Source organism: Acanthochromis polyacanthus, chromosome 15 (assembly GCF_021347895.1).
Source record: "Acanthochromis polyacanthus isolate Apoly-LR-REF ecotype Palm Island chromosome 15, KAUST_Apoly_ChrSc, whole genome shotgun sequence".
NCBI lineage: Eukaryota > Metazoa > Chordata > Actinopteri > Pomacentridae > Acanthochromis > Acanthochromis polyacanthus.
In genome coordinates, this window is record NC_067127.1 from 25,088,917 (window position 1) to 25,111,230 (window position 22,314).

Genomic DNA, 22,314 nt, shown 5'->3' on the forward strand with positions numbered 1-22,314 from the left:
GTTGTTCTTCAAGTAGCAGCGCTCTAAGGATTGCGACATCAGTCTGTCGGTTGGTTGGTTTGTTAGTCCTCCACTTTGAGCCATGTGGAAATATCTCAGCAGTTATTGGATTGCCATGAAATGTTGTAAATAGAATAATGGTCCCCCAGTCGGTGACTCCAATTTCCTGGCTTTTTTTCTTACGGAAGATCAAAGCATTCACATATCTACTGAATATCTCCAGATGTGCTAGATGAGTTAACCTAAAATTTTGTGCAGACATCACAAACTATATACAGTGGTGGAAAAAGTTTTTGGACACCCTTAAAATTTTACACAATCTCAAATATATCATGAAATATTTGTGGAAAAATCATTTTTGGTGTTTCAAAAGGCATGGCTGCTTTAGACACTAACAAATACAAATGATTTTTTTTGTTTATTGTTTACAAGAAAAACTAACAAACTAAATTCTTGTCAGTTTCAGTATGTCAGTTCTCAACATTGTCGGTGTCAAAGTCAACAAATAACAGAGAATGTGTTCAAAACTGAACAAAAAATAAATAAGCCATCACATTGTCAAATTAATATTTTGTTGTCCTGCCATTAACATGCAGTAGAGCTCTAATGCTGGCTGCGAGCCTTTCACACTATTGAGGGGTAATCTTGTCCCATTCTTCTTGAATTGCTGCTTCTAAATTATTTGGTTTACACTTTGAAACAGACCGCCACTGATTTTCAATGGAGCTCATGCACAGGATTGAACTGGCCACTCTAAGATCATGATACTGCTTCCGCCATGCTTGACAGTAGGTACTGTACATGCTGGAGATAATGCTTCTGCTGGCCTTCTGCGTAACCTCACATTAGCAGGAGGAAGATAAAGCTGGAAACTGGACTCATCTGACCACAGAATCTTCTTCCAATTTCTGTCTGTCCAGTTCTTGTGTGCTTGGGTCCAAAGACGTTGGGCTAACCTCTGTCTCTCATTGATGAGGGGCTTCTTGAAGACTTTGTAGGCCTTAAGCCATGATCTAAAGGTGGGCCATGTAAAGTGCAGGTGGAACACTGGACATCAGTTTGGTTTGACCACTGCTACTGAAGCTCCTATGATGTCATTTGGCAGTTTTCCCTGCACATGTGGATCAGGATGCGGTCATTTCTTGTTGAAGAAGCCCTTGGACACTCAGGTCTTGGTTTGTCTTCCAAGCTGTTGGTCCATCTGTGTTTCTGCAGAGTGTATCAAAATGCTGAAGGACTAGATCTGCACTTCCTGGCTATTTGGCGGCAGCTGTACACTTCCTGGCTGAGAATCTGCATATCTCTCTCTGAAGAACTTTCAAAGCTTTGTGCTGGCTTTATATAGGCACGAAACACAGCAACAAAAATTGTGTCTTTTAATAAAAAGCACAACCTTCCTGAATGGATCACTGCTACCAAAACGACTCAAGACTCAAAATTTCTTATGTATTTTTATGGAACCAATCAATTTCAAGTTTTTAATGTCTTTTTAGGATTTGTTTCGTATTTTGGCTGTGGCTGTACTAAAAGAAAATGCACTTGAAGACCCAAGACTGATTCTTAATGCAATATTCCACAAATGCATGGGGTGTCTGAGAACTTTTTTTCCAAGACTGTATAAGACAGACAGAGCCTCTGGGTCTGAAAAGTGAAGCCAGAACTAAAGTTGCTTAAACTTGCATTCTTTTGATGACCAGAGGAGGCGCCTGTGCTCTGGTTATGCAGAAGTCTATGAGAAAATGACCCTTCTTCTCCCTTGATATGTTACCTCAGTAAACCTTTTTCTAACCGATTAATGGTCTCAATGACTCATTTCAAGTCTTCTTCCAAAAAGCATGATGTTCACTCTGTAAACTGTGGTCCCATGAAGGATAAAATAGAAAACAAAGCATGGTTCATTTTAAGGCAAGGTTATCTTGTGATTGACATGTCGCCACTGTGCCACCATCTTAAAATTCTCAGCTGGATCCAGCTTTTGCTTGTATGTGTTATTTCAAAAGACACAGATGGCGACAGCTGAAGCCCAAACTCAAGGCTTCACAATGGTAGTCTACAAACCGTCACAGCTGCTGCCTCCATCTTTTATAGTTAGTTAATGACCCCGGTGACCCTCTGACTTTCATCTAGTGGATCGGTGCTACTTAGCAAAGGGTACCTGCTGATCGGCTGAACCTAAGAGTTCACATGATAATTATCTATCCATCCATTATCTATAGACTGCTTTATCCTCTGTGGTTTCACAGTGAGCCTGAAGCCTATCCCAGCTCCTGGACAGGTTACCAGAGACAGACAAATAAACACAGTCACATTCACACCTACAGACAGTTTTGAAGCATCAGCTATCCTCAGCATGTCTCTGGACTGCGAGAGGAAGTCGGACCAAGCAGTGAGAAGTGGCACAGGCACAAGGAGAACATGTAAACCCCCACACACAAAGACAGCAGACTGAGATTCGAACTCATGACTTTCTAGCTGTGAGGCGACAGTGCTAACCACCTCACACTGTGCTGCCCCATGGTAAATATAAGAACTGTATAACACTAGCATATTAGGACTACAAATGCAGACAGGTTTGCATGAAACTAATGTGCATGTGACGAATAAAAAAACAAATCGAATCTAAAATCTAACTAGTATTTAGCTCACAGCCTTGGTGTGCCTGAGAGCACAGCTTTGTTCTGCTGCTAACAGGGCTGATCAGCAGAAAACAGGACAATAGTCCGAAATTTCCTATTGTCATTTCTTCCGGTATTTATTAAAGGAAAATAAGATGTGTTGGACTCTTTCTGCAGTACAATGGTGTTCATGTGTGGCTCTAACATGACTGGCCCAATCACTATGCACATGTTTCAGTATTGCTTGAATTACTGTATCCTTCCTCAGACAACTCCATGAACAAATTAGATTACATCCTGAAATGTACTGCATGGTGCTTCCCAATGAACAGAGTAGTTTGTGTAACAGTGTAGTTAATCATTCTAAAATATGGCCTTTGATCAAGGCTGCACGCGTGATAACACACATAGTTGTAGGAATATGCACCACTTACTAACACAGACGTCACAAAGTTGTTACACATAGTGGTCACATGACCCTAGTTCAGACATGTTAGAATATTTGCACAAGGACACCACAAGTGTGTCATGAAAAGTTTTTCAAGGATACTGATCCTCCATTATTGAGACTGCCTAAGTAAACACTCAAGGCATAGTAAGAACAATTTGAACACAGACATCCTGTTGCAGACAGAAAGTAGCCCTCACTTCCTCATAAAGAAATCTCTTAAAAGTAAATATTTAACTACAAGAAGTTCAAGATATCTGTGAACATTCAGGGCTCTGCACATAAACTGCCTGATTAAACTAAGAGGAGGAAAGTTTAGAGGATAAAGAGGATTATCATGGATGAAGATGGCTGAAGCATCACTGCAAATAGCTTCACAAGGTCTCTCAGCAAAGACTCTTAGCTTCAACTTCAAACTGAACAAATACATATTAGTGAGAATACTGTATGCACCGTGCTGCTTGACTGCTTTTTTTCCCCTTGTCTTGACCATGGTTGTTGTTCCTGCATGTACAAACCATCATATCTCTGAGGTTCCTGAGTCACCAAACCAGTCCTCCTTCTTCCCAGATGTACAGCTCTAAGCAGCTATCTGCTGTTTTCTCTGAGTCAGCAGACAAGCTGATTTTTATCCTCCAGATGCATGATGACCTGCCACATCCTGCATAATCTGGCTCTTCTTCACTCACCAGGCAGTGTTACCAGAAAACAAAGCGAATGTTCTCCAACTTGAAGTTACAGTACAACATTATACATATCATGCTTTAATGTTTTTCCAGCCATAAAAGGGGCATCCATGACTATTAAATCTTTAATTAAGACATTCCCAATGCACTAACTCTCTGTTCAAATAAACAAAGCATAATACAAACTAATCAACTGCTATTTTTGCTTCTTAATTATTAGTTAGTAAAATCCCAGGGGAAATGAAGCACATGTTCATATTAGCAGCCCCAAATCTGACCTGATGATAAGTCAGCTCCATTTACAGTATTTCAGCTAAGCTAAATCAGCAGCCACCATCCAGGCAAAACAAGCTTGCTGTATGTTGAAAACAGAAGTAATTATATGTTGGACTTATCAAATAAAGCCTCATTATCATTATCATCTGACACAGACTCAGAGCTTAGTTTAAAGAGCTAAGGAAGTAGCACATGTTCTACCACTGCACATAAAATTCTTGCATTTGTTAGTGTAACCACCAGTCTTATATTTGACTATTTTTCTTTGCAAAAAACGACACTACACACAAAAATCATGCTGCATGTAATGTTTTAAAAAGTTCTATCGATTCTTCTTAACATAAGGGGTAAAAAGGTTGTTCTTACACATGGCATCTCTAAGTACGAACTCTGTTGAAAATTATAACAGATGAAAAGTGAAGTCACAAGAAATCATAAGTCATTAACAAGTCACGCATTCGTAATGACGCTGTTAATGATGCTTGTGGAATGGTGATTTGTTACACGACAAATGGTCAAACAGTTCTAACTGACAAGCAGCATCCTGCATCCTCATCTTTCTCTTGTCATCTGTGGCATTGTATCATTGAAATAAAGCAACATCCTAAGAGGAGCTTTATAGCCTCAGGTCAGTGGAGTGTCTGTGTGTTGGTCGCTATCTGATCATTGTCCTTTAAAACCCTCTCTGAGCAGCGTGTGGATTCAGTCAGTGGTTGAGAATTTATTACAAGTTAAACAGCTCTAAAACATTTTTGCATACAGTTGCTAAATATCGGTTTTCTAACCAGAACAACCGAAGTCGGATGAAAGTCAGAAAAATAGGACCATTTGCATCCTGTGTTAATATTTTTGCTTTGCTCCGGTGGTGAACACCTTGGGCTTTTGTCATGTGCCTCAAACTGCATTAGTAAAACTAAAGATCTTTTTCAACAAGAGGCACAGCAGCTGACAAGCTCTGTGGGTAACCAGTGATGGAGGTTTTAGTGGTGACTATAACCTGCATTGTTTCTGGTTCAACTCCAGCCAAAGAGCCTGGTTGCATGTCATTCCTCATTTCTAATTACCTGCCATCTCTCCACCACCGTCTATCTAATAACAGCACAAAATGCCTCCAAAATAATTATGTTAACTTTTCCTATTTCCTGTTCAGCTGCTCCTCAGAGAATAAGGTGCTACAGCAAACAGGGCAGCCTGCACCATCTTCACACACACATGGGCTGATTCAGTGACACTGTATGCAAATCAGACAGATGAAGGTGTAATACTGTCAGTACATTCTGATTTAAATGAGGAGTGAAAATTTACATTACACCTGCACTGATCTAATGTGCAATAGGGGTTTTATTTAGGAAAACTGAAACAATCATTTAGGCTTCCTTAGCTTAACTACAAATGTACTTGAGTAAATAGCATGAGATCAGATCATCCTGGTTTATAAAACAGTCATTAAAAACATCCATTATGAACTTTGTTTGATGAAGTGGCACACGCTTTGGAGTCTGTGACCTCCGGTTAAAGGAGTTTCATCAACTGAAACAAAAATATCAGAGCAAACAGCGATGGATAACACTTCTCAGGTAAACAACATGGTGTAAATCATGAGTACTTGTGCCATGAAGGAATGTCTGTATGTCGTGCTGCTAGGATTATGAATCTAGTGAACATGCCACTACAACAACCAATACCCAAGACTCTTGCTATAATGTTACCACGGAAACAAGGGGGGCTTTTGTTGATTTTGTTCTTTCTTTCTTTCTTTTGGTTCCTTAAAACCATAGACTGTATATATAATGGACGTAGCATCTGGCTGCAAAATTGAAGCCCACCCGGAAGTGTCAAAAACTTGCAATATCACGCCGTCCGCTAGGGTAGGCTCCAAAAAGCTTTTTCTCCATAGACCCCAATTCATTTTTGGAAAAAATAAAATTTGATAGACTGATTTTCTACAGCTCAGGATTTTTTTCCCGTTAGTTTTCATGGTCAAAATGAGAGATCAGGTGGCCGATCTTAAAATAAATCAATACTGAATTTTAAATAAATCGTTAAAGTTGGCGGAGCCAGGGGGCGTGGCTATACTTGATAGACAGCAACAGAAGCCTCTGCGGTAAAATGTGGGCAGGACAAGAGAGTCCTCAGCCAATCCTGCCCCTAGTTGCTCTCCGGTCCAGTCTGTTTGATGACGCTTTTTACGTCACTGGCTCCAAAAAATCCAAAATGGCGACCAGGAAGTAGCAAAATCTGGGCTTCATTTTCTCGATGTTGAAACCAACAGGTGACGTCACGGTTAGTTTACACCTGCTTAAAACATATTCTCAAAACATACTAGACACTATACAAAACCCTCTTGACACAGAGAATCAAAATACTTTTAGGCAAAATATCTAAATGTAATTTTTCAGACAGATAGTGTGATTGGCTTGCAATATAATTACATTTTTAAAGTCAACCTGAGTATGACTATTAAATAATGAGACTGTGCATATGTCAGCTGAGCCACAGCCTGCGTACCTGAACCACATGGTGTACACTGATGATTTGGCAAGCATGAACAACCCCTGAAAGTTTCAATCTCTTAGAATTAAATAAAACTGAACTCAAGTGCACCACGTTCTAAATTTCAGCAACTGCAAATTGCATTGTTTTACAATATTGCTTCAAAGCTGATTAATTGTTCAACCCTGCAACACACAGAGGAAAAAAATATTTCGTCTTGCTGCTCACCATTTGCAGTTGTGGCTCATGCAGGGAATGTTTGCAGTAAATGGCCAAATTCACCAGTTTTTCAAGTGACATTTTCATTTTCCCTGGGTCACTAAAACCCGAGGGCTCCGTCCTTGGCACTGTAGGGGAAATTGAATTGGTACATCTACAGACAGTGTTTTCCACATTGCTATGTCTGTGTTGGATTTAAAAGTGGAAAAATAGTCAATGTCTTATTACTGTTAATAGATAATATCAAACCTCAGTTAAGCAAAACCTTTATACAGCATCTCTTTATATTTTCTCGATTTCTTCTTTGCTGGAGTTCCATGTACACACGTGGACAACATTGTTGGTACCACTTGGTTAATGGAAGAAAAACCCACACTGGTCACAGAAATAATTTGAATCTGACAAAAGTAATATTAAATAAAAATTCTAAGAAAATTAACCAATGAAAATCAGACATTTCTTTTGAACTGTGGTTCAAAAGAATTATTTTAAAAATGAACTCATGAAACAGACCTGGACAAAAATGATGGTATCCTTAATTTAATATTTTGTTGCACAACCTTTTGAGGCAATCACTGCAATCAAACAATTTCTGTAACTGTCAGTGACACTTCTGCACCTCTCAGTAGGTATTTTGGCCCACTCCTCATGAGAAATTACTTTTTAAAACCTCCTTCCTGTGGGCACGATTTGTGTTTTGGTCTCACCTGTAGACACTTCATTGTGCCTGTTTGGAATAACCTGAAAAATATCAACTAATTTTATTTTTTGTATTTTATGCTGCCGGACTAACTGTAGTTAAGTTCTGCCATTCCCTGATTTTCTTAATTTTGTTAAATTGAATCTATTAGGTATTAGCTGTTTCATGTATGGTTTTGTGTGTATCATGTTTTTGGCTGTTCTTAAAGCTTAGAAGCTTCAAGGACCTTTGTGATTTTTGTACACAGCTACAAATTAGGTGCAAATTACATAATAAAGCACAAGCCAGTCTTTGATTTATGTGTGTAATTTATTCATTGCGTTGGTCAGGTTACATTTTTTTTATTGTGCATATATACATTATTTACAGTGTGATGTATTTACAGGGCTGCACAGTGGTCTAGTGGTTAGCACTTTCGCCTTGCAGCAAGACGATCCCCGGTTCAAATCCTGGGGTGGGCCTGGGATCTTTCTGCATGGAGTTTGCATGTTCTCCCTCTGCATGCGTGGATTTTCTCCGGGTACTCCGGCTTCCTTCCACAGTCCAAAAATATGCTGAGGTTAATTGGTTACTCTAAATTGCCTGTAGGTGTGAATCTGAGAGTGATTGTCTGTATATGTAGCCCTGCGACAGACTGGCGACCTGTCCAGGGTGTCCTCTGCCTTTGCCTGAGTCAGCTGGGATAGGCTCCAGCACCCCCCGCGACCCTAGTGAGGATAAAGCGGTGTATAGAGAATGGATGGATGGATGTATTTACACATACATAGACTTCATTTCGTTTTAACGTTACCAATAAGGAAAAAGGAAAAATAACAATAAACTCAAAGGGGGAAAAAAAACTAACAAAAATAAGTAAATCAATAGATAAATATGGCAATAGTAGACAAACAGGAGAATACAAACAGATTTACATAATTTCTTCAATAATATTACACAAGTCAGTGGATCTTTCGTTTGTTATACATTTCAATGAGTCAAAGTAATTTGTTATGTCAGTCAAAAATACAGTAAATATTGGTTTTGAGTTTGAAAACTTTGCTTTATGATTGTGATTTTGCTATTTTAGCAATCTTTGGTCAGGTTACATTTATTGTGAAGGATAAAGGCCGGAAGTTGTAATGTTGTGGCGCCGCGAGGACATAAGGAGGGAAACTAAGCTGCTCACGTGACTGTGAAGAAGCAACACAGTGGATAAAGTTAGGAAATCCTTTTATTCTCTGTTCAGTGGGATTTCTCGGCACTAGTGCAGACGAAGGCTTGTTGTTCAGCCAGACTCGGTAACACCAACGGCTAAACTACAGCTGCAATCTATACTCACATGTATTTATAGTTTTAGTAGTGCACATTACAAGCACGCTAACGTTAGCCGACTAGCCACGCGTAGCTAACTTAAAATAAGTTTACTGAAACCTCAAGTTAGCTTTGACCTTTGGACCAAAGTTCAACTTTGGCTAAAGGTAGCTATTTAGTTAGCTATTTAGTTCTCGTAACTAAAAGAAACAAAGGAAGTGTGTTGCAGTGCTGCTGGGAATGTCATCGCTTCCGTTTGGTCGCAGGAGTCATGAAGGGTCAGCGAACATATCAGACAGCGACTCTGAGGACGAGGTGCGTTCAAGCACATTTACTCACTTCAGAACTCTTTATTACATTATTTACACTGAATCTGTCTTCATCCTGTTCTGACAACTGATGGTTATATCTAGCGTTTGACGGTTGGTTGTCTTTCTCACTCAACTGACACATGTAATAACTGAAACATGTCGATGCTAATGCATAGTAGTTAGTTTTATTTAAGGCAGATGTGAGTTCTTGTGTTTAAATTGCAGCAGTATTGATGCTTTAAAACTTTAACTTTTTGCTTAAACTATTGTTTTCCACAGCCCAAGCTCCCCATCAATCAGTTTTATCCATACATCCGCTGTGCCCTGTGCTGTGGTTTCCTCATAGATGCCACCACCATCACCGAGTGCCTGCACACATGTGAGTTCCAGCAGATGTCCTGCAGCTCCTGCAGCCCTCACAAGGCTTTAAGAGGATCCAGGGGTGGTTTTGGGTCTACTCAAATATATTCCTTATGTAACTGTCTCGTGGATTGGCTCATACTAACCTGTCATGGGAAAAACTGTATTATCATAGACACATGTGTCAATAAGTAACAAGAAATTTATAACTTGGGGGTTAACAAGTTGAGAAAACTTATTTTTTCTTCAAGTAAAACTTCTTTTCACTGTGTAATTGATTTCAAATATGACCAAGAATTGCCACATACCAACAAAAGCACAACTGTGGAAGTCTCTCCATTCTGCAGCCATCTGTATTTCACCCTGAATCAGTAATAACAAGGCCAGCTTCCTGTCTAAATGAATCAATATTCATCGGGGTATAAACACTGCATATATACAATCCCAATGAAACGGTCTTAAAGTTGGGAGATTTTGCCACAAAATAAAGGTTCACACATGGCAGCCACCTTAATTTTTCACACCATTGACATGATAGCTAAGCTCTGGGTCAGACATGTTGAAAATACACCCTAAACTGCAGTCTTTTCCAATTTTCTAATTGCATTGTTTCAAATCAATATTTCAGTTTGAAATCAATTTATTTTTCACTCCTAGTTTCAGTAAAGCTGCGTATTTTGTGAAATGTATATATGCCTAAGGGCAGTGCCTCTATTACATACTCTGTCCTGCCATTTATTTTTCTGCAGAAAATTGTCCGTTAGTCTCAGTTCTTTTACCGCCAGATTCTATGGATGCTTAAAAAATGTTGGTGTTGTCTGCACAGTCCATAAAACATTTACATTTCACTGTGCTTTGTCTCCAAGTTTGCAAAAGCTGCATTGTGAAGCACTTCTTCCGCAGCAACAGATGCCCCACATGCAGCATTGTGGTCCACCAGACACAACCTCATTACAACATCAGGTGGGTCTCTGTGTTTGTCAGATTGGCAAAATTGTTCCCCTCGTGTACATGGTGAATGAATAGTTGCCTGACAGCAAAGTAGATATTTGAGTTTTGGTAATGTACAGGGGGAAACAGATTCTTTTGAAGTACAAATTCTGCTGTGACTCATCTCTCTACCAAAGTAATCTGTACTGAGGTTTTATAGTGTTTGTTTTGCTTTCCTTCAGGCCTGACCGACAACTACAGGATATTGTTTACAAAATGATTCCCTTCCTGGAAGAGGGTAAGTGTGTGTTTATATATATATATATATATATACATACATACATTATACAAGTGGATGCATGAATGTAATAAAGCACACTGTTGTTTTTTTGTATTTCATTTGTTGTTGTTTTTTTAACTACAGCTGAAAGACAACAAATGTGTAAATTCTACAAAGAGAGAGGGCTCGAGGTGCCAAAACCAGGTAAAATAGTTCACCCATAAAAGCTTAAGTACATGGGCAATGTTAGCTGAACTCTTATTAGACCCTTGAGAAAAACGCAATTATGCGATCGCATGAATTCCCGCATTAATCACCAAAATGCCGCTGATTATGCGTGGGTCAATTATTTCCCAAAAGGCCACATAATCCCTGCAAAACAGTGCATAATTTCCGCAAGAATCTCACATTTCCACGAAAGAAAAGAGGAATATGCGGGTCCTGCTTGATTTCACAATTTCCGCATAAAATGAGAAAACTATAACCAATATAAATGGAGTTGTGAGTGAGTTTTTATGTGACACCCGGCCTGACGTCATCAGTTTGTGCATTCACACACACACACACACACACTAGAAGCACGAGCTGATGCGGAGTGCGGCGCCAGTGTTGCCAACTTAGCGACTTTCCAAAGCGTCCTAGCGACTTTTTTTGTCATAAGCGACTCGCCACAAATCTAGCGACTTTTTCTGCCGTTTTGGAGACTGACAGGAAAACTCGGATCATTCTGCAGCTACTGTCCTCAACAAGCAGCAGGTGCTGCTGTGAGCTTCTCCCCCTCCCAAAGCACAGGCTGTCAGTCCAGTAACCCCGCAGCAGTCTTAGTGTCTGATTAGAGGAAATATCCCTCCGTGGCAAGACGGCAGGTGAATCACGCATATTTTTGCATATTTCAAAACTATTTGCGTACTTTGCAACTTTCCGCAATTTCTCCGCATAAAATGGCATAAAAACCCCACACATTTATTCACATAATCAAGGATTTTCGCCCGCATAATCAAGGATTTTTGTCCGCGTTTTTCTGGAGGGTCTATCTTATGACTGTCTGTGTGTGCACTGTAATGTACAATATGGCACAATAGAGAGAGATAATGACTGACCATCCTTCAGCAAAAGTTAGTTTTCCACTTGTAAGTGCATAATGTGTTTGAAATTTTATCTGTGTTTTTTTTTTAAATTAAATTAATATCATTAAGGTATTTGTGGTCATGAACTGGTAATTTAAAGATGGAACAGGACAGTAGCAAAGGCATGAGAGCTGATCCCTCAAACAGTTAGCCTTCTCCTCCCTCTGTTGCAGTGGTGATGTCCCCCCCAGGTCCTGTTGTGTTGAGGAGACAGAAGAAGGATAACATTCCCCAGTCTGTGTTCACCATTCCTCCTGAGCTGGATGTGTCTCTGCTCCTGGAGTTTGTTGGGTAAAGATTTATGCACTTCTTTGTCTTGTGTTAAGAACTGATAAATTGACCGTTAAAGGTACCCAGCTTCTTAATTGCTTTAAACGCTTAAATGTAATTTAAAGGCCCTACACAACTTAGATAAAAAGAAAAGCTTGTTTGCAAATGGATTTGATTTTAGTTTGACACAGCAACAGAATTGTAATGATTGTTTATGGAATGCAGGTCTTTTTGCCTCTCAACATGAATTAAAGCTGCAAACAGCGTTAAACACGTCCTCACACTCCCACACTTGTTGGGGTGTAGGACACGTCAAGGTGTGGTGGATATCGGAGTGTGGGAAATGTTAAGGTATTGTGATTTAGCTGACCAATTTCAAGGATTATGTGACAAAGTTTCGAGCAAGAATACATGCAGATATAATGCCTGTAACTTCCTGTTTCCAATAGCTAACTTAAACAACTTTTCTATGACTCAGTGGTGGAATGTGGACGTCTTCAGATGTCCACTTTTGTCCAGCAAATGAAATGTGGGCCAGATTGGATCATGTGCAGCAGGGATATAAACACTTAAGTTATCATGGTGTGGCCGTGCCGTCATGGTGTGGCGTTTGATGACAACTCAGTTTTCCTCACGAATCATCATCAGTGTCTTAAGGCTTATGTCAGCAGGTGGTGCTAACTGGTGGCAACAGGAAAGGACACGTTTTACACTTTGATGAGCTATTGTTAGCAAGTCAACCATATTAATGTCAAATATGGTGACAAACCTGAAGACACTGATGATGATTCATGTGATAATTGTGAGTTTTCATTAAACGATGTGCGTATGGCGGCACAGCGAGGGAACATTCAATGCTGCTTGCACCTTTTAATGAGTAGTGAACCAAACACTGTTGTATTTTGCTTTCTCATTGTTGGGAATCTCTTTGAAAAGCTTAAATGTGGCAAGTTTAGATAGTAGTTTTGCTTTTGACTGCTAGGCATGAATATGACTGCCTTCTGCTTTGAATACAAATGGGAACCTTGTTTTTAGGCATTAATTATTAATCATGCCCAACGGGTACGTCGGCGGGGTTATAGACCCTGTGCACGATAGCATGTGCTAGTTCCGGTTGAAAAACTCCGGGTGCTACAGTCACTTCCGGTCCTGCTTACAGCGCTGTCAAAATGGAAGAAGCCAGCAGTACACTTTACTTTTCCAGATGCCTAGGCAACTTGCCTAAAATTTCTGTTGACGATGTTTATCGTCTCGATGATGATTTTGCGTCAGCTCCTTAAAGCAAACGGGAAAAGGGATTCAAATTTTATATATCCCAGTACATATATAACTTTGAAGGTAAGTGGCATCGCATCCTACATAACTAACGCTAGCTTAACTGTAGGGCTTGTCAAACATGCACCTTATCATTTTATTTTCCAGTATTTATACATTACTATTTTTTGCTTAGTTAGCTACTAGAATCCACTTTACACTTTAGTCTTTGGTACTTAGCCCGTTGCGCTTCAGTTGTGCTTCAGTATCCCATCTGCGGTACACTTTGAGATCTGCATAAGCAATTTGCTAACTGTCTGAAACTGCAAACGCGATTATACAAACACTGTACGCCGATGGAAAGCTTAGATTCTCACGAATCCGCCGGTATAAACCACTTTCAGATGTGATTACCACAGCGGGTAATATAAACACATTTGTCCGACAAACAACAAATATCCATCCATCCATTTTCTATACACGGCTTGAACATACACAGCGCGACTCACATTTCCGGGTTCATTATTACACACGGATGAAAATATTCCACAAAAAACGGCCATAATCCAACCTTGGACATCCAGACGAAACAAGCCAGTAACATATTTTGTCCAAAACATGTCTTGAAGTTGGTATATACTCCACGAATAGGTCGTTTTCAAGGAAATGCACCTCGCGATGCGCGTCCAATATTCCCTGTATTTCTCGTCATATTTTTATTTACAAATAGAATGTTAGCGATTTTTTTTTTTTTTTGTACTGAAAGTGGCTGGAATTGACTGCAGCTTAAAGGGTTAGTCGAGTTCAGCAAGACATTTTATATTTGTAGTTTTGTTTGAACAAAATGACAAATGCTTGGATTTCCTCTATATTTGATTAGATGTCAAAACGGAATAACAAATGATTGAAGAGTGCACGGATTGTTGTTATAGTTTATCAGATATTTGCTGTTTGATCAGTGACTATGCATTAATATTCCCGATCCTCAGCTCAGTGTGAAACATTTTTTTTCGTCTAATTTTGGCAATCCACTGAGCCCGCAAATGCCGGTATTTTGGAAAACGGTGAAGGCTTATAGAACCGTTATAAACACCAGAAGCCAAACATAATGGTACACTACAGTACCTCCCATATCGACCTTGAACACGCTGAAATCTGATTTTTTGTTTTGCCGAGAAAACAATGTTTTTCCTTTTTGATTCCATGTTATCCATGCTGCGAAATAGCCTCCGGAAGGACCTGTAAGACCCTCCAGTCAGAACCCGGAAGTTACCATTTTTGACATGCACAGGGTCTATTGCATTCGGTGCAGTATCTGGCTGGGTAAATATGTATGTATGTATGTGGCTATGTCCGGTCTGATATCTCTGCAACCGCTGAAGTCAGGATAATCAAACTTGGCACTGAAGATCAGTCTAAGGTCCCCTGCTTAGTTGTGGAGTTACAGGTCAGCAGATCAAGTAGGGAGGGAGATGCGTACGATGATCACAATTGATACATATTGCATCAGTTGTATGGGGAGGACAGGGTTTTCGCCAGCAGAGGGCGTGGTTCTGCCCTCTAGTGAGGGCTCATCTAGTTTACTCTGGTGTACTCATTTAACATGCAGTTACATGAGTACACCAGCAGGTGGTCCTATTGTCCTACATGTACTGCTGGCTTCATACAAGAAAGATGCACTTCTCTTGACTGTTGGCTTTGTTTTCAGGGCTGAAGAGGGCATCTGCAACTATAAGGTAAGTTCGTTTGATTACAATAGTGCATTCATGACAGCTTGATAATAGCTTTTCTGTGAACTACACCCAATTTATTTTCAAAAATAGTTTTGTCCCCGAGTTCTGCATTTTTCTACCACAGTATGTTTCAGACATAACTGTTGAGTAAAACGTTTAACCCTCCTGTTGTCCTCATTTACGGGCACCAAAAAATATTGTTTGCTTGTCTGAAAAAAAATCCAAAAATTCAGCAAAAAAAATCCCCAAATTTCTGAAAATTTGCAAAACCTTCAGGAAAAATTCCAGTAACACCTTAAAAGTTTCCCTTTTAAGTTTTGTTTTAAAAAAATACCTCAAATTTGACAAGAAAATTCTTGTAAATATTTTCAAAAAATGAGTAAAAATCTTTCAAAGAAATTCTAAAAATATCTGAAGTGATTCCATATATATCAGTAAAACTTCTGATATTTTCTTTAAGAACAATATTCACAAAAAAATCAACCACAATCCAGCAAATTTTGCTGTATTGTGTTTTTTTTTTTTGTGAATGTTCTTAAGCTTTTTTTTTTTACATCTCTTGTTTTTCCGCCAAAAAATTTCACAAAAATGTTGAAAATGTGGATATTTTCACTGTGAAAATATGTTTTTTTTTCTCCACATTTTCAAACTTTAAAACGGGTCAGTTTGACCTGCAGGACGACATGAGGGTTAACTAGTTCACTATATTCTGCTACTTAAATAGTAGATTTTAGCTGTTTATATATTCTACTTTTTTTACTTGGGTCAAGCCTTTTTAGTGGAAACAATAGCCTAAGGTCTTGTGTGTGGGATCTGGAGCAGTGATGACACTGAGACGAAATAAATACTGAGTAAAAAGTTCTGTTTGTCGGCATCCCGGTGACCCAGAACAGAGGCTATAACCCCCGATGCAGTGGTCATGGATTCGAATCCAGCCCATGGCCCTTTGCTGTGGATCCTCCATTCACTCTTCTCCCTGTTTCCTGTCTCTATCCACTATAAATTCTTAAAGGTCATTTAAAAAATACTGTGTGTACTAAATCTGAAGCGCAATACTTTCATTGTCAAATGATCAGTTAATTATTTTGTTTATTTATCAATTAGTAGTTATATCTAATAAAAGAAAAGCCAGAAAGGGGTCAGTGTTTCCAAAATGACGTCCTCAGATGTTTTACTTTGTCCACAACCCAAGCATATGATTATTCCAAATTTAAGTATAATTTTAATTCCATGTCAAAATACTACAGGGTGGGGAAGCAAAAATGTCCTGTCAGGTAAAAACTATAAATGGGTATAACTTTTTTTTATTCTTTGGAATTTTGAACTGATTTCTTGAAGAACACAAATTTAAAGCTTTCAGAACATGTTTAGTCAATATGTCCTCCATCAGCCATGATGAAGGCCTCGATACAGCCTCTGAGAGGCACAGGCCCTTCTGATATCCTCCTCGGGGTAGGCCTCCCATTCCCTGGAGAATGCAGCATGTGTTAAGTTTTATTTAGTATTCTTTAGAGCTTTCAAAAACATATCCACCCTGAGCATCTTTTTCTTGTTTAGCCACTAGAGAGGCGGTATGTTCGTGTGTCGGGCGAGGCCACCATTCGCCATGTGGAGCTGTTCATCAGGAGGAAGATGGAGCTGAGCCCAGCATGTCAGGTGAGTCTGCCAGGTTTACAGCTAATGCGTTCACAAAGCTGCATGATTACAGTCTGGATTCCAGTATTTGTTTTAGACAGACTTGAAGAAGGACAATCAAAGGAAGTTGGCACTACTGAATAGTAAAGGTGTGTACAGCGACAAGGGTCACCGTGTGTGCAAGTGGGCAGATGTCCTTTTGTAGTAAGAAGACAGCCGACACAATATGGGTCTTCAGTATATTCAAAACGTATGACCTAGCAACACTAATTTATCCATATGTCCACACTGTAAGGGCAGCATTCTCCTGTGGGACATGATTTATATTAAAGCAACTGTGTGTTTGTCTTATGTGTTAATCTGCACTCTCAGGTATCTTGGCTATTTAATACAGTTAAGACGTAGTGTGTGGAGCACATCCAAAAAAACTACACTGTTGTTAGATGTAACAATAATTGTACAAATGTTTAAAGGTGACAGAATGAATCCCCATTCAAAAATTCAATTCCTTGAAAAGTACCAGAAGGTGTATTTTTAAAGTCACCAATTGATTGTCTGAAAAACCCTTCTGGTAAAATCAGCAAAACTGTGAACTAACGCTTGGTGTACTGGTGATGTGACTGAAACTACATGTGTTTTGAATTTAGTTTGATTTATTTACTGGCTAACAATGAAATCATAGCAGCGGTGAACAACGTGTAAGTCCATCCGTTGTCAATACATATCAGTGTATTCATACTGCTGAAGAATTGAAAATGTGCTTCACTAGTAATGCATCTTTTAGATAAAGCAGTAATGCGCATCATGTCCACAATAGGAGTGTGTCTGGTGACTTTTGAGACTTTTGCGTTGGGACAGTGGCTGATAACTGCTCCTTTGACTCTCGATATGAGTTGTGGTGTTTGGTTATTGCAGCTACTGGCTGATTAACCAAATGATGTGGATTACTGAGGATTTTATGTTGTTGTTTTTGTCTCTCCAGTATGGTGGACCACTGCAGGTCCTCACAGCTGGCTAAAGTAATGAAAGGTACTGTAGGTAAAGTGAAGAAGTAGAACTTAACACGCCAACATATAATTTTTTGACTTCATATTTCTGCTCTACTGCAATTCAGAAGCAAATGTTAAATGATGTACTTTTCACTCTGCAACATTTATTTGGTAACTTTAACTCCAAGTCATTTTGTATATTCAGATTAATAATGCAAAATAATTTAAACCAGTGAATAATGATGTTGGAACGTTCTGCAGTGAGTCATTGTTAGATTAAGATATAAACTTTTTGTGATTCCCAGAAATACTACATAACAGTAAAAAACATGAGCGTCAAAATCCGTGTACCTTTACCAGCTGTAACATTTAAGTGGCGAAAAACAATAAATATAGACATTTGTAGCAATGCACTCATCCATAATGAGTACTTTTTTCCTTTTTGTCCCCTTTTAGTGGCCTAATTTAAGTAATCGAGACTTTGATGTTGATGCTTCTGAACTTGTTCTTAAGTAAAAATGAATGCTTGAGTGGAGCATTTTAACTTGGAACAGTGTATTTCAACACTGCAATATTGTTAGTTTTACATAAAGACAAGATCAGAGTCCTTTTTCCATCACTGTCAGAGGGTCAGAGACAGGCCACCGTTGAAAGTGACCAGTTAAAGGAGTGGAGTTGAGCATTGTCCTGCCTCTAGAGACTCAAAAGTCAAGCAAGTGTTTCGCAGTAGCGAGCAGATGGGGTGAATCTTGAGCGCTCGTCACTGTCCCACGATAGGATAGCAGATACAGCTAAAGAAAAACAAGAATGTACCCACCTATGACATCTACAAGATCTGACTGACTGTAGCTTGTCATTTTGTGCGTGGGTGGGGGTTGTATGGATTATAGGTTTCTAATGTTTTCTGTGCTGTTTTTATTGGTGTCGTCGGTCCTCTGACTACTTTTACTGAGAAGCCCAACCAGGGACAGGAGTTGAAAATTAGCTCAGTGCTAAACACTCTATATGTAATGCATGAGATGTGTTCTATGGTAATTGCATGGTCGTGATCAAATAAATGAATAAATAATAAATAAATCACAAATAAATAAATCACAGGACTGTATTTGTGTACACAGAGCAGAACTGTTCTCTACTGGGGATGGTTTTCCACCGGAAGATGTTCTCAGTGCTCGTATGATGTTCCATGCTTTTTTTTTTTTTATTCTCACAGTTGTTAAGACTAATTAAATGCTGTAGATGACGTGTCTTTAAGGGGTCAACATGTGTCTGTGAACCCCGCTGAACAGGGCCGGACATGGGTCAGAGGCTGTTTGCCTTTGGTGAGTTGGTGTCACTTGAAGGAATGAGTTCTTTAAATATGTTTTTACTGACTTTCCCCAAAAAAGGGGAACCTAATTAAACTGAAGGAGAAATGGAAACACATAATTATGGCAAAAGGAGAGAGGTCAGTGGATGTGCACAGAGAGGTGGTGCTTTTATTTGGCCGTTATTTGATTGTTTGTCATCCAAGTGTATCACCTACACCGCTGCTGTGAACACAAATATGAATTGGTCTAACGTGTTAAATAGATCCATGTGACTTGTGTCTGTAGTTCTAAAGTGGTAGAGGCCAGAAACATGAAAACATAACTGGAGAACAAAGCAGCGCTAATAGGACTGTCCACTGGAGGGACGAAGAACTGCTGGATACGAGCAGAGCTTAACATAGAAGGGGCAGCTAGTCGGGTCAAAACTCAGCAGGAAGCCACCGTTTAAAGTACAACAGACACTCCTTCGGGACACCTTAATCTGATTTTAATCACATTATTAGTGCAGTGATACCGTATGTCTGCCTTAGAGCAGTGAATCTGCTGTATGAGAAGGTTCACGATTGCAAAGATTAGTCTTATAGTCAGATGTGTCCTTTCCTGAGCAGAAAAATGCGATCAGTTCAGCAGGCTGTTGAGGAGGTGTATTTTGTATTTAGTAACACGTGGATGAGGATTAGCAGCTTATATTGATTTTCTGGCTTCAGTGCGGCACTGCTCTGGTCTCTCTGCACAAACCTGGATGACACATTTACATTTTTACTGTTACAGTACTTTTAAAATCATTTGACACTCCCAGTTTTCCTTAACATTTTAGTGTAGTTCGTCATCCCCCTCTAGAGTTTTTTCTAAGTTGCCAAGACAGTTGTAGCATTTTGAATGTTTTTGCCAGTTGATGGTGTACCCGCATTTGGATTTTCATGTAGCAAAGCAACTAACGTAGTTTAATTAATGTAAATCAATTGCTGTAGTTCTAAAAACTTTGCGTTCTGTCATATATTGTCCTCCAGAATTTAGTAAAATTGTTTCTTTTACTTCTTTCCCATTATTTTTTACCAGATTTTTAAAGAATTAAAAAACCGTATTCTTTCTAGGCGTCACAGTACTGGTGAAGAGCTTTGTCAAGTTAAATCTCTCTTACAGTGGTCTGAAATGTTCTTTTTTGTCCTACAGGTGGATGTGGTTTGTGGAGATCACCTCCTGGATCACTACCAGTCACTCAAAGACATACAGAACTCTGTGGGTGAAGACGCTCTGCAGGTGAGAACCACCGAAACACACAGCAGGAACAGAGCTTCACAGAGGTGCACTTAAAATGAATGAAAACTAAACGCATTTAACATGTTGCATCAAGTTCATCAAAAGACACAGAAAGTAGAATTTTAAAATACAAGAAAATGAGACTCTTTGTGGCGTCTGGCTGTGTTTGGTGAGACTGACGAAAGGTTTCACTAATAGAATGGAAGTGAATAAAATGTGGTTTTGCCGTTTAAAAATGACTTCTCCAAAATTAAGCTGCAACATCTCTTCTTAGAGCCACAGTCATTTTTACTGTGGACAGTCCACATCTGCAGAATACAATGTGTACAATTTACTACTTTGGAAATAGTACTGACATTTCCAGTCTGCAGTCTGATTTACGATCCCTGACTTTGTTTAACAAGTGTCCCGACTTGCCACAAATTCCAATCAAACCCCTACAACAACAATATAAAAGCTATAACATTTCAACTTTTATGGAATGCAGGGAATAGCTACGTGTCTGAGTGATCGTGTGTTCTTGTTTGCCTTTTGCTCCAGGACGGTCTGCTGGTGCTACACTTCGGTTTGGTCCTGCCCTCCCAGTCTTGAACATGAGAGATGGATTTAGTTAATTCCTCAACTGATAAGCTATCCTTTTGGACCTGTCTTCATCAGACTCGTGTCGTAATGTGGACTTAAGTTTCTACACTGGCATAACTTCTAATTATAACTACTGCAAAACTGTCTTTGATGAATTGTTAGAACTGATAAAACTACTAACGTAAAGGTAGGCCTGCAGAACATGTGGAGTGTAACAGGAAGTCTAAGATGCCTGACCTCATCTGGAATGAATTATCTTTATCTTATATTCAGGACAGTCCTTGTGCCTGACATGAACTTGATGGTCACAGGTGACTTATATGTGATTGACTAAAGTACCAGCATGTACAAAACAAGTTTCAACTGATGACTGGACTGTAGAGGTTCTTGTTTTTACCGCCAATGTGACTTTTGAGGTTAACTTTAGTCACAAGAATGTGACTTCTGCTTTAGTTGAACCTGGATCGAATTGAGTCTGAAACTCTTTAAGGTTCAACCAGTATGTCCATGAGGGCAGTACGAGCTGCACCTGTCTAGTTTTACTGCCTTTTTGGAAACCAGGGACCTGCATCTCAGTTATTTTCTATTTATTATTTCACGGGTAGGATGTGGTTTGAAATAGTTAAAGGATTCGAAGTAAAAGGACTACCACTACCAAAGGTTTGTGAATGTATTTATATACAGCTTAGATTTCTACTCTTTTTGCTTCTTATTGATTGACACGTTTAATTTAAGAGCCGTTAACAATTGTATATTGCCTGCTGATGTTTACTGATGACACATGCTTTAGTACTACAGCACAAAGCAATTGTTTAAAGGGAGTTTGTATAAAGAGGTCTTTGATAAGGTTTGTTTAAAATCTATTTTCTACTAGCTTTTGTGGCTTTGAATAAATAAGTTGCTACATAACAGAAGTATCTGCTGATTTATCCTGGTGTGGGTTTAGAAATGTTTGAATGAGGGTGCTGAAGGAGAAAGTTTGGGAAAAGATGAAAAATATGTTCAAACTGAAGTGTGAAACTCAGCGATATAAAATTTATGTCAATAGAAGTAACATTTTTTTAAAATTCAAAAACGCATGTTTTCCAAAAACTCAACTGTGATGAATTATTTCTGAAGGTGAAAATGAATGCATTTTCAAACTAATACAACTGTGATGAGCACACTTCTGAAATCTCACCAGTCTACCAGTCAGTGTAACTGGATGAAGAAATGATGATTTATTGTTGGAAAGTGTTGTAAAGCCTACAAAAATGACACAGAAGTCAGGGAAATGGTTGGGATATGAAAAGGAACCGCTGAATATAACATTAGAAGCTGTTTTAAGCACAATATAGCCTTAATATAGTGGCAAAAATGTAGATGTTGCAGAAATATATAATGGGAGTAATGGCATCCTTGACAGAGAATGTAATCAAACTGCTGTAGGGTGTGTAATACGAGCTTTTCTGTTCTTTTTCAGCAGCCTGATTCAGCTGCTCACATGTTAGTGCATATTAGTACATGTGAATCCTCCTTTGAGACTCTTCGCCCTTCACATACAGAA

At 39.1% G+C, this 22,314-nt stretch overlaps 1 protein-coding gene across 2 annotated transcripts; it reads left to right on the plus strand.

Annotated features, from left to right (window-relative positions):
- Window positions 1–8,571: 8,571 nt before the first annotated feature.
- pcgf6 (polycomb group ring finger 6) lies at window positions 8,572–21,682 on the plus strand. Of its 2 annotated transcripts, none has more exons than XM_051959677.1 (10): window positions 8,572–9,042; window positions 9,318–9,417; window positions 10,265–10,361; window positions 10,571–10,626; window positions 10,753–10,812; window positions 11,909–12,026; window positions 14,968–14,995; window positions 16,550–16,648; window positions 20,100–20,186; window positions 20,727–21,682. In XM_051959677.1, exons 1-10 carry the CDS (start codon window positions 8,968–8,970, stop codon window positions 20,775–20,777), a joined length of 771 nt encoding a protein of 256 aa, XP_051815637.1. In that variant the 5' UTR covers window positions 8,572–8,967; the 3' UTR covers window positions 20,778–21,682. The 2 variants fall into 2 exon arrangements, with proteins under 2 accessions (XP_051815637.1, XP_051815638.1); XM_051959678.1 differs by lacking the exon at window positions 20,727–21,682 and adding an exon at window positions 17,610–17,656.
- The last annotated feature ends 632 nt before the right edge of the window (window positions 21,683–22,314 follow it).